The sequence below is a fragment of the Helicoverpa zea genome, chromosome 5, assembly GCF_022581195.2.
Source record: "Helicoverpa zea isolate HzStark_Cry1AcR chromosome 5, ilHelZeax1.1, whole genome shotgun sequence".
In the NCBI taxonomy this organism is placed as follows: domain Eukaryota; kingdom Metazoa; phylum Arthropoda; class Insecta; order Lepidoptera; family Noctuidae; genus Helicoverpa; species Helicoverpa zea.
Genome location: NC_061456.1, coordinates 5,024,733 through 5,041,313, shown reverse-complemented (window position 1 = coordinate 5,041,313; position 16,581 = coordinate 5,024,733). Strand labels below are relative to the sequence as shown.

Sequence of the window (16,581 nt, the reverse complement as noted above, 5' to 3'; positions counted from 1 at the left end):
AATCTCGGGTCTGACTTGAAACATTCTTTCAGTTTTAAGTAGCCCGTTCCTTGGGTTGGCCATTGGCTATTCTTTACCTGCATATATGTGGAGTAATTTCCACGAGACGCAGGTGAAGCCGCCTGCGGCAGCTAGTACCTATTATTAGTTCGGCTTGATTTAATTGCATCCATGTTTTATCTGTTCATCATGTTTTCTAATCGATTTCTCAAGTATAATGTAACTTACATGATTTTCTTCAGACATAGCACGGAATCTTGATTAGAAAGTTAGTATTTGGTAAATACTTGGCAGGAATAATACCTGAAAATGGAAAAAAGGAAAATGTGATTCACATGATTCACACTCTTAACATAAACTACGGCGTAGGATAAACATTAATACACTAGATATTTGGAATCTAGTTGCCCTTACTATTGTTTTTACACGCTTTTTATTATTTGACCTCATTTACGAAAACCGACTAAATCGATCGAAATAAATAAATTTTGTACATGGATCGACTGGAGCTTGAGAAAAGACGAAGGCTACTTTATCCAGGTGCGACTAGTTTCAACCAGTCATTAATCCTAGACTTAACAAAAATCTGTGTAAATGATTTTTGACTTCTTAGTTTATTAACACAGTTAATGAGACCAAAAGAAAAATACAATGTCTTGTAGAAGAATAAAAACGAGTACAAAGGCAAAGGTTTTTAGTTCTAGTCTAAAAACTACTCCACTGTTTGCCTTTCTAAATGAAAACACTACTTATCATCTGTTGCTGCCGATTAGACAAATTGTGATTAGTGCCGGTTACATTTTTATCTGAATATGATTTAACATTGGTAGATCATCATCATTATCTGCCTAAGCTTTTCCCAATAGTGTTGAGCCCGGCTGCAAGTCTAACCGCATGCAGTTGAACACCACTAACGTGACTTCTTAATCCAGCTATAGAGAAGGTCGATATCATACCAAAATATTAATTGTGCCTTAATAAGTAACTGGGCGTAATTGCGCCTAAAAATAGTCAAAGTCGACGATCAATGTAAATAAAGAAACCATCCATATCGGAAGTATTTTCAGAAAAAAACCTTAGAGATTTCTTTTGATTTCTTAAATTGAATTGAATCAAGGTTACTAACCAATTAAAGCATTTTCCAGTATTTGGTTTATGTAAGCTGCAGCCTGCATTACCCTCTTTACGTAGGTATGTAAATGTATTTTTTTTATCAATAAAATAAGTTCTGTCAGGTAAGGTAATATGGTTGTTTAGTTTTATATTATTTTAATTCCTTTTCACACATTTCTTTTGGTAAGTTTTATTCCTATAACCAAACCAGTGCCGTTGGCGTAAGAATAAAGAAAATTGCTTGTTTTTGCTATAAAAAGGTAAAAATGCAGGTTTTATTTTTTTAAATTAGTATGATTTATTAAAAATATATTTATTAGGACATAAAAACAACAATATACAAAGATAAAACAAAAAAAAAAATAATAAAATGAAACAAACAATTAAGTTTAATGATGCTTATGATGATGTGGCACGATGTGATGAGTGCTGTGTTTCACATCCGCGTGGAAACTGAAAAATACAAATAAAAATTAAAACATACAAAAGAACCATCTATTACATCAATGTGTAAAATACGCTACGAATAAAATTGTAGAGTAACTTGCAGTAGTATAAAATCACATCAACTTTATTTTCAACATGGACATTTTATTTATTTATTCTTTATTGTACACAAAAACATATAAAAAAAAAAACACACACAACACAGAGAAGACATGTACAAAGGCGAGCTTAACCCAGAACTGGGTTCTCTAACAGCAAACCTTAGAGCGATAGAGAGATGCGATAGGGAAGAGAAAATTTAAAGTGCACAACATTAAACAAAACAAAGATGAAACTACATAACATAAAATATATACCTATAAATAAAACATAAAATATAATAAATAAATAAATACATACATACAAATAAGGTCATGTTGACAGGAAATGTTGAGGAAATGTTGAAATGATGACATTCGATACATAATCATACACTATGGAAGAAAGCTAATCAAGGTTTAAAGATTTATGATCAAAACATTTAATTATAAAAAAATATATTAGATGGTTTGTCGCCTTCTTCAGAATACATTAAGCGTTTTAATTTGTCACTCATATCATTTGACAACTTATGTATAAGTTACATGAACTACACGCGAATATACATATGAATACATAATGTACATACATATCTCTACTGTAAGTGTAACTCACCCGGAATGTTTGTCAGCGTGGTAGTGAACATGTCTGTCGGTACCATCGGGGTCCTGTAGCGAGTAGTGTCCCTTCACACTGTCTTCGTGACGATGCTCATGCTGCACCTTATGGTCGCCCGTGTGGGGGTTCTTTACTTTGTATTCAAACTCGTACTTGGGGTGGGTCTGGAAGTAAATGTTTGAACTAGTATAATTATCTTTTAAAAGTCGTCTGGACAAGGGCCTCCTCCATGAGAGAAAACAAGGGGAAGAAGAACGACAAGGGCCACTTTGGTGGTCTTCAGCGACTTTCATCTACTGATCGTCATTCTGGTAAGTACAAGGTATGTACGTACAAGGTTAAAATTGTGTCTCATGAATGAGCTTTGAAATAAAATAACTCTCATCATAATTGTTGTCTGTAAGAGGGCCTGTTCTGATGCCACAATCGCTAAAGGTTCTTGAATGAGTCAGCAAAGATGATCTCTATAATGTGTCATCATTTTGTAGATAGTGATAGACTTAGAAGATGTTCCAAAAAAATAACTGACATAGTAGTCAACGTGATGATGTCCGTGCTCGTCTTTTATTTCCACTTTTTGATGGTGGTCGTCGTGCTTGTGGATGTACTGGGACGAGTGACCTTCCTCCGCTGATATCGCTACTACAGCACATACAGCTATGATACATAGAACCTGCAATACAAAATATTAACGTATGTAAACTGAAATATATGCCGTTGACACTATTGAGGTGAATCTTGAAAGTTCAATGTCAGGATTACATTAGTTTCCATTATAAACTTTGGTGCTTTAAAGCAAATAGTCCAATAATTAATGGATAGTGAAAGATTAATCAAATACTAAAATCATTATTTTCTTGTCATTGTTTGATGAGTTTTTTTTTTAAATTTATACTTTAAGGAAAATAAAATCGTAAATAAGTACCTTAAAAGCCATTTTTTACTATTGTCAAGAAACAATTGGTTGTAAATGGATTAGTGAACTGATACATAACTAACTCAGGCTAAGCTTTTATAGTGAAAACTAAAGACCCCATTGATGTAATATTTATTGATTTCGTTCAGAAAGGTAGTTAAAACTGTTTACGACATTTTTATTACGGTTTCGAAAATGTATCAATTTTTATGCGTAGTTAGTAGTAACGTTCTTGCTATTTTGGCTGCGTGTTAATAGGTACCTACATAGTTTTTCGAATCCTTAGTAGCTATAGAATCCGGCCCGGGTAACTGGGTTGAGGAGGTCAGACAGGTAGTCGTTCCTTATAAAATACTGGTATTCAGTTGCAAAAGGTTAGACTGGAAGCCGACCCCAACATACTTGGGAAAAGGCTTTTGGACAGTGATGTTCAGTCCGTAAGAATATTAATTAATTCTGTTATAAACAAAGTCCTAATCATAGTGCTTTAGATACTTAGCTGCTTTAAAATCCAATGCAACTGACAAAGTGAAAATAAATGTGTGTATACTCACCTAAATTAATATTAATCTTAATCTATACTCTAAGTTTGCGGTGTACGACAATATGTAAGCGGTTTAATATTACGTAATTATTTATTGTACTGTATTAACTAATGAATTCCTTTACAATATTTTTATTGAATAATCATAATGTTTATGCTTTATTTTTCCTTGTTGTTAACCCATATTTTCCAATACTATTCACGTAATGGAATTAATGAAAACTATAATAAATTGTATGAGTACCTTCGTAATCAGTATTTTTTGTTAAAATAGTAGCGAAGATTCACTGCATCTATTGTCCCCTACCACTTCAGAGCGGTTTCAACCGCGTGCCGGTATAAAACATTCGCACCTGGATAAAACATTCTTACTTACTCTGAACCTTTTTTTTTCAAGTAGGACTAGTAATTCCTGAGATAAGCCCATTCGATCAAGCAAAGCCTTCAGTTTTATTATATTAGTCTACATGACCTACGAATGGATGGATTTATTTTGCGAATTCTTTCATTGTTGTTAGGTATTACTGTTACTGTTACAGCCTTTTTATCGTCCCACTGCTGGGCACAGGCCTCCTCTCACATGGAGAAGTTAGGTATTGCGAGGAGTAAATTCTTGAAAAAAAAGATACGTAAGTTCGTAGTGTTGGTTACTTCTAGACAACATAATTTACTCTTTTCTGATAAACTGTACGACGCTAACATGGCGTAAGGAATTATTTATTTATTCACAAACACAGCTATCATTACAGGATATTTCCCAATGCGGTAGCGCGGTAACATAATTATATCTCCTCTATAAATTTAATAAAACCACATCAAAACATCATTGTTTACTAATAATACATTATGCCGTTTTCCAACCACAACATTGACTTTATCTATTAATCAACTTAAATGAACAAAAAACAGTACTATTCATAGTAATTAGGTGTAATATAATTTTGGCCATCCGATAGCATTAGAAGCCGGACGAGACTAGTCTGAAGAAGTGTTAATCGCAGTTTAATCCATTATTTATTCTTCTAAGCTAAACTAGTAATTATTAGCTATTTTGAGTTACAGCTCAGTTCTTATCGAGCATCTCATTTCCTGACTATATTGGGGTCGGCCTCCAGTCTAACCGGATGCGGCTGAGTACCAGTATTTTACAAAGAGCGACTGCCTATCTGACCTCCTCAACCCAGTTACCCGGGCAACCCAATATTCTTGGTTAGACTGGTGTCAGACTTAGGTACTGTAGTCTGACTACCCGTAATGACTGCCAAGTATATTCTTAATGACAGCCGGGACCTATGTACAGTTTAACGTACCATCCGAAACACAGTTCTTATTGAGGATTGTAATAATATAAACAAGCATGCTTAGTGTCACGTATAAATTGTTGTTAGGAAGTATAATCTAACTTACAAAGTATTAGGTTCTATTAATATTGTCTGATCAACTGATACTCTGTTTTATTCATAACGATAATTTAACTTTACGTTGAATTAACATTAATCAAAAATTCATCAATAGTAATAAGAATTCTCATTTCTGAGTTCTGAGTCACCTTTATTGTTTTAGAGTGGTTTTAACCAATTTTGTTTTAATTTTTGTACCAAAAAATAGCTACGTTATTTGTGAGTATCTTATTTGAGATTGGGTAGTTATTATTTCGGATGTTACTATGGAAAATAACTACTTATCTTGAACAACTTAAATATCAGCAATTCATACAAATATTCTTGTTCAGTAAGTTATTAGGTAATACGAAGACAACTTTAATGGACGTCATTGTCCTAATAAGGGCATGTATCTTATTCAAAATGTTCCTATTACATACTGAATCAAGTTCTAAACAGGCCTAAAGGATTTTTCAAAAATGGTTTTCTGGTACGAGTAGCGTGATAGGGGCACATTTGGAACTACAGAATTGAATATCCATGGTACATGGTATCTGAAATTGGTTTCTATTGTGCCAACAATGCTATCTAAGGTGTATAAGTGGGAATAAACAACAAAACCAGTTTATACAAAACTGTATAATGATTTAACATTCACAATACAAACGTAATAAAACAATCACAGTGGGAACAAATAAACAGTCAAACAAATTCTACCTATATCTATCTAATGATGGAAGTGATGTTCATGGGTCACTTCTGCGTGGAAACTGGAAGAAAGAAGAAACTATATTATATAAAAAATATTAAAGACAAAGAAGCATTTCCCTGTTGATAGGAAAATAATGAAATGGAATGGAAACAAGTTATAAATATAAAATTATGTCGGTAAATGAGATGATGCCATTCGAAAGTGTACTAATAAAACAATTACGCATCCCAATAATAATTACGACTTAATGCTCTTAATAAAATAAATATTTTTAGGACGGAATCACATCCATGCCAAAATTATAAAAGCAAAAGTAACTATGTTTATCTTTAGCACCTTTGCATTAAAACTGATTAACCTATTTTATTCTAATTTGGTACCCTCACAGTAAAGAGCCTAAGAGTGGGGATACATTTTTATCAGAGCCCGGGAGAAAGTTTCCTCGGGAAGCGGGTGGAGCCGCGTTGATCATCTAGCTAAACATAAAAAAAAATTGCTCAAGCTTACCCAGTCTTCTTATCAGCATGGTAATGTACATGTCTGATAGAACCATCAGGTTCGTGGAAAGAGTAGTGTCCCTTCACGCTGTCACCGTCGCGGTGCTCGTGATGCTCCTTGTGGTCTCCCGTGTGAGGGTCCTTTACTTCATACTTGAACTCGTATTTTGGATGAGCCTGAAGATAGAAGTAAATAATGAGTACTGCTTATAGTAGTAAAGATGTTAGGAATGGATGTTATTTGTGCCTTGTGAATCTTTAATTGTCAAAGCTGATCTTTATTTGTCTTGGATGGACTGTCAATCCATAGCACTACTTAGGTATGTATCCACACTGATCACTGTTTTGTCCTCCGTGACACTGATAAAATTAACTATCTTTTACACATGCAGATTTTCTGCTCGGTTTATGCGTACACACTGACAGGTACAAACCAATACATTATACAGCAAACATGTGTCCTTTTCACACTGGCGAATTTTCCGAGTGGAAAATCAATATAAATATATTGCCATACTAGTATACTAACGTAATAATCAACATGGTGATGTTCATGGTGTCCGTGATGATGACCATCGTGTCCATGCTCAGCTATATGCACGAGCTGGTGATGGCCATCGTGTTTGGTGAAGTGCTGTGATGAGTGACCGTACTCCGCTGAGACTGCTACTAAAGCGGTTACTGCTAGGATCAATACTACCTGGAATTTAAAAATATAATTGCTTATAATAGAATCCAAAATTCAGATTTTTATTCGAATACAACCTGTAATGGAGTAGGTACTGGTCATTGTTATATAGCGAGTCAGATCACTTGGTATGTAAACTTATCAAACATTTCTTTGGCCAAAACCCTCCCATATATGGCCAATTTTTATTAAGGGAATCCAGGGGTATAATTTGAGGATCTTATTCCCAGGTGATGCAAAAACAAAACACAATCATCTGTTTTGACCTAAATGAAGGGTCAACGTCCCAAAACTATTAACACAACACATGAATCCAATATACCTTTGAGTACATTTTGATAATTTCACACTACACCACGCTTGTTACCAAACTGATACACAAGCACGAATAACCGTGTCTTTTATAGAGAAAATAAAAGTTAGTAATCAAGGTAATTTCAATTTATAAGATAGGCCGTAAAATTTTTAGTACGCACTTGTAATATTTCGTAAAACCGTATTATCTACTCTTAATCGGTGCCGCACTTGTAATAATAGGCTGTGTGACAGCTGTTATGTTTAAGAAACCTTTTTTTTTAATTAAACGGTTTTATTTAGCTCACCCCGTTTGTTTTATTTATTCTTGGGTCAAATTAAGTAATTCAAATTTCACCCTCTTCCTGTCAACCGATTAATCTGAAATTTTGTATACACCTTTAATTCCGATGACAATACAATATAGTAATATCAATAACATTGTAAATCCAATATGGCCGCCGGCACAAAATGGCGGATAACGTAGATTTTATCAATCCCATCAATATGGGTATCAAATGAAAGGGCTCAACAAGCAGAATACAATATACTATAAAAAATTGAAATCCAAGATGGCGGCCGCTACAAAATGGCGGACAACGTAGGTTTTATCAATCCCATCAATATGGGTATCAAATGAAAGGGCTTCACAAGTAGAAAACTGTCAGTAACTCCAGCGGGGCCCAACAGGGCCAAGGCCTGCCTGGGCTGCGAGATTGTTCGAAAGAGTTACCGCGGCCCTGGTACATAAAAGGCCTACGACGGAACAAAACGATTTTTAGTCAAGAGTCTGGCACTCCCTCACCGCTGCTGACCCACAGCAGGAGAGGTCATGTGATGATTTTTGGGGTCGTTACAAAAAAAAGTATCTGGAAGGGCTATGTATTGAGGAATTGGATTGTAATAAATTTTCAGGTAAGAGACCGTGTAATAATGATTTTGGTTTTCGTGGGTAGGCGCGAAAAATAAAAGACGTGTTTTTACTGTGCTCTTAATTAAATATCAATTAAATATTAATTTAATTAGTTAGCAATTTATTTCTTTGCTTTTGGAGGAATATACTAGTTGCTAAAACTTATATAGAGAGGGTGAAGTGTTATGTAAATATTAGCACTTGCACTATACCACCTACCAGCTGATCACTTGCACAAATTTTGACACACTTCCTACAAGCACTAATATGTCACAAATACAACTGGCTGATGTTCACGCAACCCAGAAGAACTTGGAGGAGCTCATCCTGAGTAAGATGTCGGAGATGGAAGCTCAAATTCAGACTGCTAGTCTCCCGAAGTCCAACACCATTGCTAAACTTGCTGAGGAATTTCGTGGTTTCCGTGAGTTGGTGTTTACTATGTTGGGCCTTTTAAAGAACCAGATACAGGAATGCTCCAAGTTGGTTGACGGGTTGGAGATGCGGAGTCGACGGAAGGCACTTATTTTTACTGGGATCCCCGAAGATGACAAGAAGGACTGCAAAGCCCATATTCTTGAGACTCTCCATAATAAATTGTCTCTCAAAGATATCTCAGGAGATAACATCACCATTTGTCGTCGGCTCGGAACATCAAATAAGGATCGTTCTCGACCCATATTGGTGAGGTTTGCTGATGTGAGTCAGAAAGCTTCAGTATGGAGAGCCAAAACATCACTGAAGGGATCTTCAATTGCCATTAAGGAGTTCCTGACTCGGACCAGGCAGCTTGTTTTCAGCAAGGCGCGACTGCATTTCGGTATGCGGTTTTCTTGGACCCAAGAAGGAGTCATTCACATCAAAGCTCCTGATGGCAGTCGTCACAAAATATCCTCCCAAGCTGAACTCGATCCATTGCTGCTGAAATACCCCAAGGGTTCTGCGCAACCGCCATCTGCTGCTCGTGGCAAGTCCTAGAATAACGTACTTAGTGTTTAGTATTTGTTTAGTTTTTTATTGGCTGATTGATAAGGTATATTCTTAATGTGCTTGAAGCAATGTTTACGTACCTTACAATAGCGCTTTCATATGGTTCGCAACATTTATAAGCAATTTAAGTATTTTATGTATATATGTATACTTTTCGCTATCAACAATCTCTTCAAAGTTGTGCCTTTTGCTAGTTTTTCTCTTCTGTATCTGTTTTTTAGTATCACCTTCAATTTACAATAATAAGATTATGATATGTCACTACTACTGACTGTCACATCACTGTCACTGACATTATTGACATTGACGTTTCGGTTATGTTCGTACGTTCCGTTGCACGTTGAGTTGTTCCTGCATATTTTTCATTTTGATAATGTTCACCGAATGTCTTAAACATACCTTTTCTTGTACTTTCATCAGTTAATTTTAGCCTTTTTAGATTTTTCTTGCATTGTTACAGCTGGTGGGTGGTGCAGAGATGTACTTTTGTACTGCGTCACCCTACTGTATAGTTTAGTTTTTTGATTTTATTTTGTGTTTATATTCTATTATAATAGTATATAATATTTTATTTATTTTTTATCTTATGACTGCCAATGATGATTCTTTTCATTCTGCCAATAGTTCTTCTAACTTATCAAACTCAAGCTTTTGCTCCTGTACAGACACTCTTGGTGACTACCTGCGACTGACCTTTAGTCAGCACAACCGACATTTTCTCAACATATGTCATATAAATGCTCAGAGTGTGCCTAGTCATTATAATGATTTATACGAAGCATTTTCTGATGCTAACGTTCATGTTGTCCTGGTTTCTGAGAGTTGGCTCAAACCGCATCTCCCTTCCACCAGCTATTCGCTTCCTGGTTTTGTGCTCGTCAGAAATGATAGGATCGGAAAGGGTGGTGGTGGTGTTGCCATTTATCTTAAAAGTAACTTGCCATTCAAAATACGTGCCACCTCACCCCCTGATTTCTGTTCATCTGCCGAGTACATTTTCCTTGAGGTTTGTGTCAAAGGGGTCAAGGTCCTTATTGGAGTGGTCTATTGTCCTCCTACAGCAGACTACTTTTCTGACCTTGAGACGACTCTGGAATCCATAGGGTCTGAGTATGAACATCACGTCATCATGGGTGATTTCAACACCAACCTTTTGTCCTCTTCCCATCGTTCCCGTAAACTCCTTCATATCATTGAGTCTGCCAGTCTTCATGTTCTACCACTCCAACCTACTCACTGCAATATTGCAGGTGATGATACTTGGCTAGACTTAATGATTACCTCCGACCCTTCCCTTGTCTCTTCACATGCCCAATATCCTGCTCCTTGTTTTTCCCACCATGACTTGATTCATTTATCCTATCTCCTAAAGCCTCCAAAACCTACTCCTAAGGTTCTGCACATGCGTTGTTTTGCAAAAATGAATGTGGATAGGTTACGCGAGGACGCTTCGAGACTTGAGTGGGAAGCTGAAGTAGCCAACGCCTCCTCTGTCGATGATAAAGTAGCGACGCTGAACCGGTTATTGCAAAATCTCTATGACATTCATGCACCAGTTAAGTCGGTGAGAGTTAAGCGTCCGCCAGCTCCATGGATGTCGAGAGGAGTACGTATGGCGATGAGACGGAGAAATCGGGCCTTTCGCAGGTTTAAAAAGGATCGGTCAGAGGAGAATTGGGTTCTGTTCAAAACAGCAAGAAATCGTTGTAACCAGATGATACGTAATGCTAAACGCCGCCACATTCTCGATAATATTACGTCTAGCTCCGCAGCCGATATCTGGAAGTTCCTTGGCTCACTAGGTATCGGTAAGTCACGTCAGTCAGAGTTGCCTAATACGATTGGTTTAGATGAGATCAATTGCCATTTCTCTACCACTTTTAGTTTGGATCGTCAAACCACTCGTCAGACGGTAAACTTTATTGCCAGCCTTCCACATCCTTGCACTGATATCTTTGATTTTTCTCCGGTGTCTGCGGGTGATATCAAAAAGATCATCCTTTCGATAAAGTCCAAGGCCGTGGGCTATGACGATATCAGTCGTAGTATGGTCATCCCGATCCTTGAGTATATACTCCCATCCATCACTGATATAATTAACTACTCCTTATACTCGGGTCAATTCCCTTCCTTGTGGCGTTATGCTTACGTCCGTCCCCTTCCCAAAATTGCAAATCCATCCCTCCCCACCCATTTTAGACCAATTTCAATCCTTCCTTTCCTTTCAAAAGTGTTGGAGGCCTGCGTCCATAAGCAACTGTCGAGCTTCATCCACTTACACAACCTTATTAGCCCGTTGCAATCTGGGTTCAGGCCAGGACACAGCACTGCTTCGGCACTTCTCAAAGTGACTGGTGACATTAGGGAGGGGATTCAGGACACCAAAGTTACAGCTTTGGTCCTTATTGATTTCTCTAATGCCTTTAATGCCGTCAGTCATGATATCCTAGAATCTATCCTTTCCCATCTTATGATTTCACCCAAGGCTCTGGAATGGTTCTCATCTTATCTTCGTGGGCGCCAGCAAGCTGTTCGAGTTGATGAGACATTGTCTAATTGGCGTGATCTAGTGGCTGGTGTCCCACAAGGCGGTATTCTTTCTCCACTATTATTTTCTATCTTTATTAACTTCATTACTCCTAACCTTCAGTGTGCGTATCATTTGTATGCCGACGATCTTCAGCTTTACACTCAGGCTCGGCCTGAGGATCTGCATATAGCCATTGACAAACTGAATGTAGATTTGTCGGTTATTAATCGATGGTCTAACCAATTCGGGGTGTCAGTAAATCCTTCTAAGTGTCAAGCCATAGTCGTGGGTAGTCCTCGTATGGTAAGTAAGGTGGATATTACGAACTGTCGTCCGATTATCCTAAACGATGTTGTTGTTCCGCTTAGCCTCAATGTGAAGAACCTGGGTCTTTATATGGACAGTACGCTTAGTTGGCAAACTCAGGTCGCTAGTGTGAGTAAGCGTGTAATTGGAACCTTACGTCATCTAAATCGGTTAAGAAACTTTTTGCCGCCGAAAACCAAAGCAATGCTTGTGCAGTCCCTAATATTTCCTATTATCGACTATGGTGACGTGTGTTACTTCGACCTCAATGCGGACTTGCTCAACAAACTTGATCGACTCATCAACAACTGCATAAGATTCGTCTTCAACCTGCGGAAGTACGATCATGTTTCTGAGTATAGGACGCAATTGAAATGGATGTCCATTCGTCAGAGAAGATCGATGCGTGCCTTGACGACCCTTTACTCTTTACTTAACTCTCCTACTCCCCCCTCGTATCTAATTCCTCATTTTCAATACCGTTGCTCCGGTCATTCCAAAAATCTTCGCTCTTCTCACAATCTTCTTCTTCACTGTCCTTCTCATACCTCTGACACTATCCACTCTTCTTTTCACATTCAAGCTATTCTTCTGTGGAATGCGCTGCCCTTAGAAACCAGGAAGTCACTCAGCAAACAATCTTTCAAGAGTGCTGTGCGGAAGTACTTGCTTAAGAAATCGTTGGCAGAATCATCATCACAATAATTTATTGGTATATTATATGTATATATGTATGTATGTATGTATTTATTGTTATTTGTATTAATATTGTTGTATTTAATTAGTATTTAGTGTTTTATTTTCTAATGCACCTACCATGTTTTTCTCTGCATCACCCTAAGGTTGACTGGAAAGAATGCCTATGGCATTAAGTCCGCCTATGTAATATTTTTGTTGCATAAAGTTTAAATAAATAAATAAATAATGATGCACTAAATGAATTAGATAGAATGAGGAATATTCGGTAGGCATTTTCATTAAATACTAAAAACTAGAAAATAAAAAATCGGTAAAAAAAACTTTTAAGTTAAACGGTTTTATCTTATGTGTACTGAAAACTAGAAAATAAAAAAATAGTTACTTACCTGTCAACCTACGTAGGTGGTCCCGGTCATATTAAACTAAAATAAAAACGTGGGGCCCCTGTGAAATCCTACCTATGGCAAAGCATATCGTTATACTTTGGTAGATCATGAGCTCGGCGTTCGCTGGTGAAGCCGCTACGGCTGATTATTGATTGTCAAAATCTCCAGTTACGATTATAGTAAGTCGATGCAATCCACACCTATTATACCTCTAGAAGAAAGTACTACAGCAATAGTTAATGGGCCCCACGTTTTTATTTTAGTCTAATATGACCGGGACCACCTACGTAGGTTGACAGGTAAGTAACTATTTTTTTATTTTCTAGTTTTCAGTACACATAAGATAAAACCGTTTAACTTAAAAGTTTTTTTTACCGATTTTTTTTATGATTATAGTGTTGCAGAAAAAAGTTATAACAAATTATAAATGTACTTTTTTGTAACCTGGGTCATCCTTTTTAGGGTTCCGTACCCAAAGGGTAAAACGGGACCCTATTGTTTTCGCTCCTCTGTCCGTCCGTTCGTCCGTCTGTCACCAGGCTGTATCTCATGAACCGTGATAGTGAGAGAGCTGGAATTTTCACAGATGATGACAACACATACTGAAAACTAAAATAAATATTTTGGGGCCCCCCCAAAATATTTATCCCATATAACAAACGTGATTTTTTGTCCGGTTTATAAATAATGGTACGGGACCCTTCGTGAGCGAGTCCGACTCGTACTTGTCCAGTTTTATATGTATGTTTTAGGAATCGTATTATGAGTATTTTTTTTTAGTCATAGATGCGAATTAGTTACAATAAATATTTTTTTCTTTCTAAATCATGTTAAAAAAGAAGGTTAAGATATCACGTTTATTCTGCTTTTATACAAACACATTACAATAATTCATAACAATAATATCAACAGCGGTAAAAACTAAATTGCTTTAGACTAGACTTGAATCAGTGGTGGTGATGATGTTCAGGAACAATGTGTACGGCGTGACCCTCGTACTTCACGTTGGCGTTGAATCTGTGAAGATAAAAGAGATATTGAGCAAAGCTTTTTCTTAAAAAAATTATCAGTTTTAGATTTATCTACAACTATGGTTACTCACCCAGTCTTCTTGTCAGCATGGTACTCGACGATCCTGAGGGTGCCGTCGGGTTGATGCAGACTGTACACGCCCTTCACGACGTGACCGTCACGAGACTCGTGCTGAGATTTCTTGTCGCCGGTGTGAGGGTCCACTACTTTGTACGCGAACTCGTACTTAGGGTGAGACTGTAGGAAATGTAGTGGTTAGTTACCTATGTTATAAATAAATCATAGAAAACATGGATTTAAATGTTAAGATTTGAGAATCAACATTACATAGTACTCGACGTGTTTCTCAGTGGCTTTGCCGTGGTGCTGCTTGATGCTCTGTGAGGAGGAGGCGTGGCCGTGGTGTTCCTCGTGGTGTCCGTGGTGATAGTGGTAGTCTTGTGCCGCGACCATAGCTACTACCATTGTGATAAGAAGAATCTGTACAAACGTACATGATATATTAGGAAAAGTCAATCAAGGGATGACAATGAAGATGATAAAAATGTTTAATATATTATTCAATTAACAAAATTAAAAGTGAATACCTTGGCAAACATTTTGTTATTTTTTAAACGTTTGTTTACTTTAAAAATACAGAGGTAACTGATAATTCAGCAAAGGGTGCTGGATATTTTATATGTAAGTCTGAAATCAAGTTTTATAAGTAGTCAATAAATTAAAACGATACAAGAAATGTTCCAAACCGTTTATGTGCGGGACCTTGATATCCTTGAAAACGGTAGTAAGTTTACGATTGCATGTGTAAAAGTAACTTTCTTTACTCCAGTAACCCGATATGTTAACATATTTCTGCTGATATACTTAGTTTATCTTATATAATTGAATCTAAAATGGTCACTACCTATAGAAATAAAAAGTGAGTCTTACGTTGATCAATTTCCAAAATGTAATGAATTAATGACATCCCCGTCTTTAAGCCCTGCAGAATCTTAAGAAAGAATCAGGGCAGATTCTTGATATTTATGTATTTATGCAAATCCTTCAAATATGTGTTATTGTATCACACGCTGTTACAGAAAGATTAACAGAAATAATGCACCATTGCTCATCCCTCGTACTGTGAAAGCGTGAATAAAATTATAGCCTATGTATTGAACCGGTCTCCAGTTAATATTCATGGGATATCCATATTAAATATAACTCATATAAAAAAAGTCTTTTATTTAAGATGTAAAAGCTTAAAAACATTTAGGACATCACACGAGGCCTTTAAATCAGTGTTGACAAATACAGCAAGTTTAGCTTAAAACGCGTTTTATAATAAAAAGTATGTTCAGATTTCAGGTTTTTATCTTAAACTTGATTTTTCAACTGTTTATAAAATCGTGAATTTCTTTATCAAAAATCACTTATCACCTGCCTCTCGACGAATAAACAATAAAACAAAAAATGTTTATCAAGGTGAGTTTCCATAAATTAGGTGCTAAGATGTGATGACACTTACCACCTAAGAAATATAGACAAAAATGGCTGAAAATATCCATCCCGTACAGTATATGGATTTGAACAATATTAACAACGTAATCTTAATCGTTAGATCCTCCTCACCACGGTAGCCGTAGCGGCGGTCGCTGCACAGGACCACCACCACCACGAACAACACGGCCACGCCTCATCATCACAGAGTATCAAGCAGCACCACGGCAAAGCCACAGAGAAACACGTCGAGTACTATGTATGACAATCTCCTACGTATTATAAGTCAACAATCTTTCATGTTTTTATCTGGCTACGAGTTGACATAACTAATGACTTTATTTCCCACAGTCTCACCCTAAGTACGAGTTCGCGTACAAAGTGGTGGACCCTCACACCGGCGACAAGAAATCTCAGCACGAGTCTCGTAACGGTCACGTCGTAAAGGGCGTGTACAGTCTGCATCAACCCGACGGCACCGTCAGGATCGTGGAGTACCATGCTGACAAGAAGACCGAGTGAGTAACCATACTCGTGGATATATCTAAAACTGTAAATTTTTTTAAGGATTGCTTTGCTCAAAATCCCTTCTATCTTTACAGATTCAACGCCAACGTGAAGTACGAGGGTCACGCCGTGCACATTGTTCCTGAACATCATCACCACCATTGATTGTTAAACCAAATCATACGACCCTAATTTTAAGTAGGTTTTTGTTATGTTACGCAATAATAGTTACTAGGATTAAATAAGAATGAAGTAAAAAATGTATTTTTTTTTAAATAAAAAAGTACTTGTTTCGGTGATCGAGTGATCCCTAAATCTAAATACCGTAATTATAAGATGTCATTATTTTAATTTCGTATATCTTTTGAATTAATTTGAAAGAAACTCTGACTCTTATTGTTATTCTGGTGAACACGCATTAAGAATACGTTACAAAAAAAAAGTCAAAAA

At 36.8% G+C, this 16,581-nt stretch overlaps 4 protein-coding genes and 1 long non-coding RNA gene across 5 annotated transcripts; 1 reads left to right on the top strand and 4 right to left on the bottom strand.

Annotated features, from left to right (window-relative positions):
- Positions 1 to 1,371: 1,371 nt before the first annotated feature.
- LOC124630634 (cuticle protein 19-like) lies at positions 1,372 to 3,193 on the bottom strand. The gene is made up of 4 exons (XM_047164599.1): positions 3,182 to 3,193; positions 2,786 to 2,929; positions 2,254 to 2,420; positions 1,372 to 1,566 (listed from the first exon to the last, which is right to left on the bottom strand). The coding sequence occupies exons 1-4, from the start codon at positions 3,191 to 3,193 to the stop codon at positions 1,503 to 1,505; spliced, it is 387 nt and encodes a 128-aa protein (XP_047020555.1). The 3' UTR covers positions 1,372 to 1,502.
- A 2,632-nt stretch (positions 3,194 to 5,825) lies between these two features.
- Positions 5,826 to 7,329, bottom strand: LOC124630632 (cuticle protein 7-like). Its single transcript, XM_047164598.1, has 4 exons — positions 7,318 to 7,329; positions 6,837 to 7,007; positions 6,318 to 6,484; positions 5,826 to 5,868 (listed from the first exon to the last, which is right to left on the bottom strand). Exons 1-4 carry the CDS (start codon positions 7,327 to 7,329, stop codon positions 5,826 to 5,828), a joined length of 393 nt encoding a protein of 130 aa, XP_047020554.1.
- A 937-nt stretch (positions 7,330 to 8,266) lies between these two features.
- LOC124630842 lies at positions 8,267 to 9,448 on the bottom strand. Its single transcript, XR_006984454.1, has 2 exons — positions 9,273 to 9,448; positions 8,267 to 9,176 (listed from the first exon to the last, which is right to left on the bottom strand). It is a non-coding gene; the product is annotated as an uncharacterized LOC124630842 (long non-coding RNA).
- A 4,612-nt stretch (positions 9,449 to 14,060) lies between these two features.
- Positions 14,061 to 14,610, bottom strand: LOC124630631 (cuticle protein 19-like). The gene is made up of 3 exons (XM_047164597.1): positions 14,473 to 14,610; positions 14,216 to 14,382; positions 14,061 to 14,130 (listed from the first exon to the last, which is right to left on the bottom strand). Exons 1-3 carry the CDS (start codon positions 14,608 to 14,610, stop codon positions 14,061 to 14,063), a joined length of 375 nt encoding a protein of 124 aa, XP_047020553.1.
- A 987-nt stretch (positions 14,611 to 15,597) lies between these two features.
- On the top strand, positions 15,598 to 16,296 carry LOC124630630 (cuticle protein 19-like). The gene is made up of 4 exons (XM_047164596.1): positions 15,598 to 15,609; positions 15,746 to 15,883; positions 15,976 to 16,142; positions 16,227 to 16,296. Exons 1-4 carry the CDS (start codon positions 15,598 to 15,600, stop codon positions 16,294 to 16,296), a joined length of 387 nt encoding a protein of 128 aa, XP_047020552.1.
- The last annotated feature ends 285 nt before the right edge of the window (positions 16,297 to 16,581 follow it).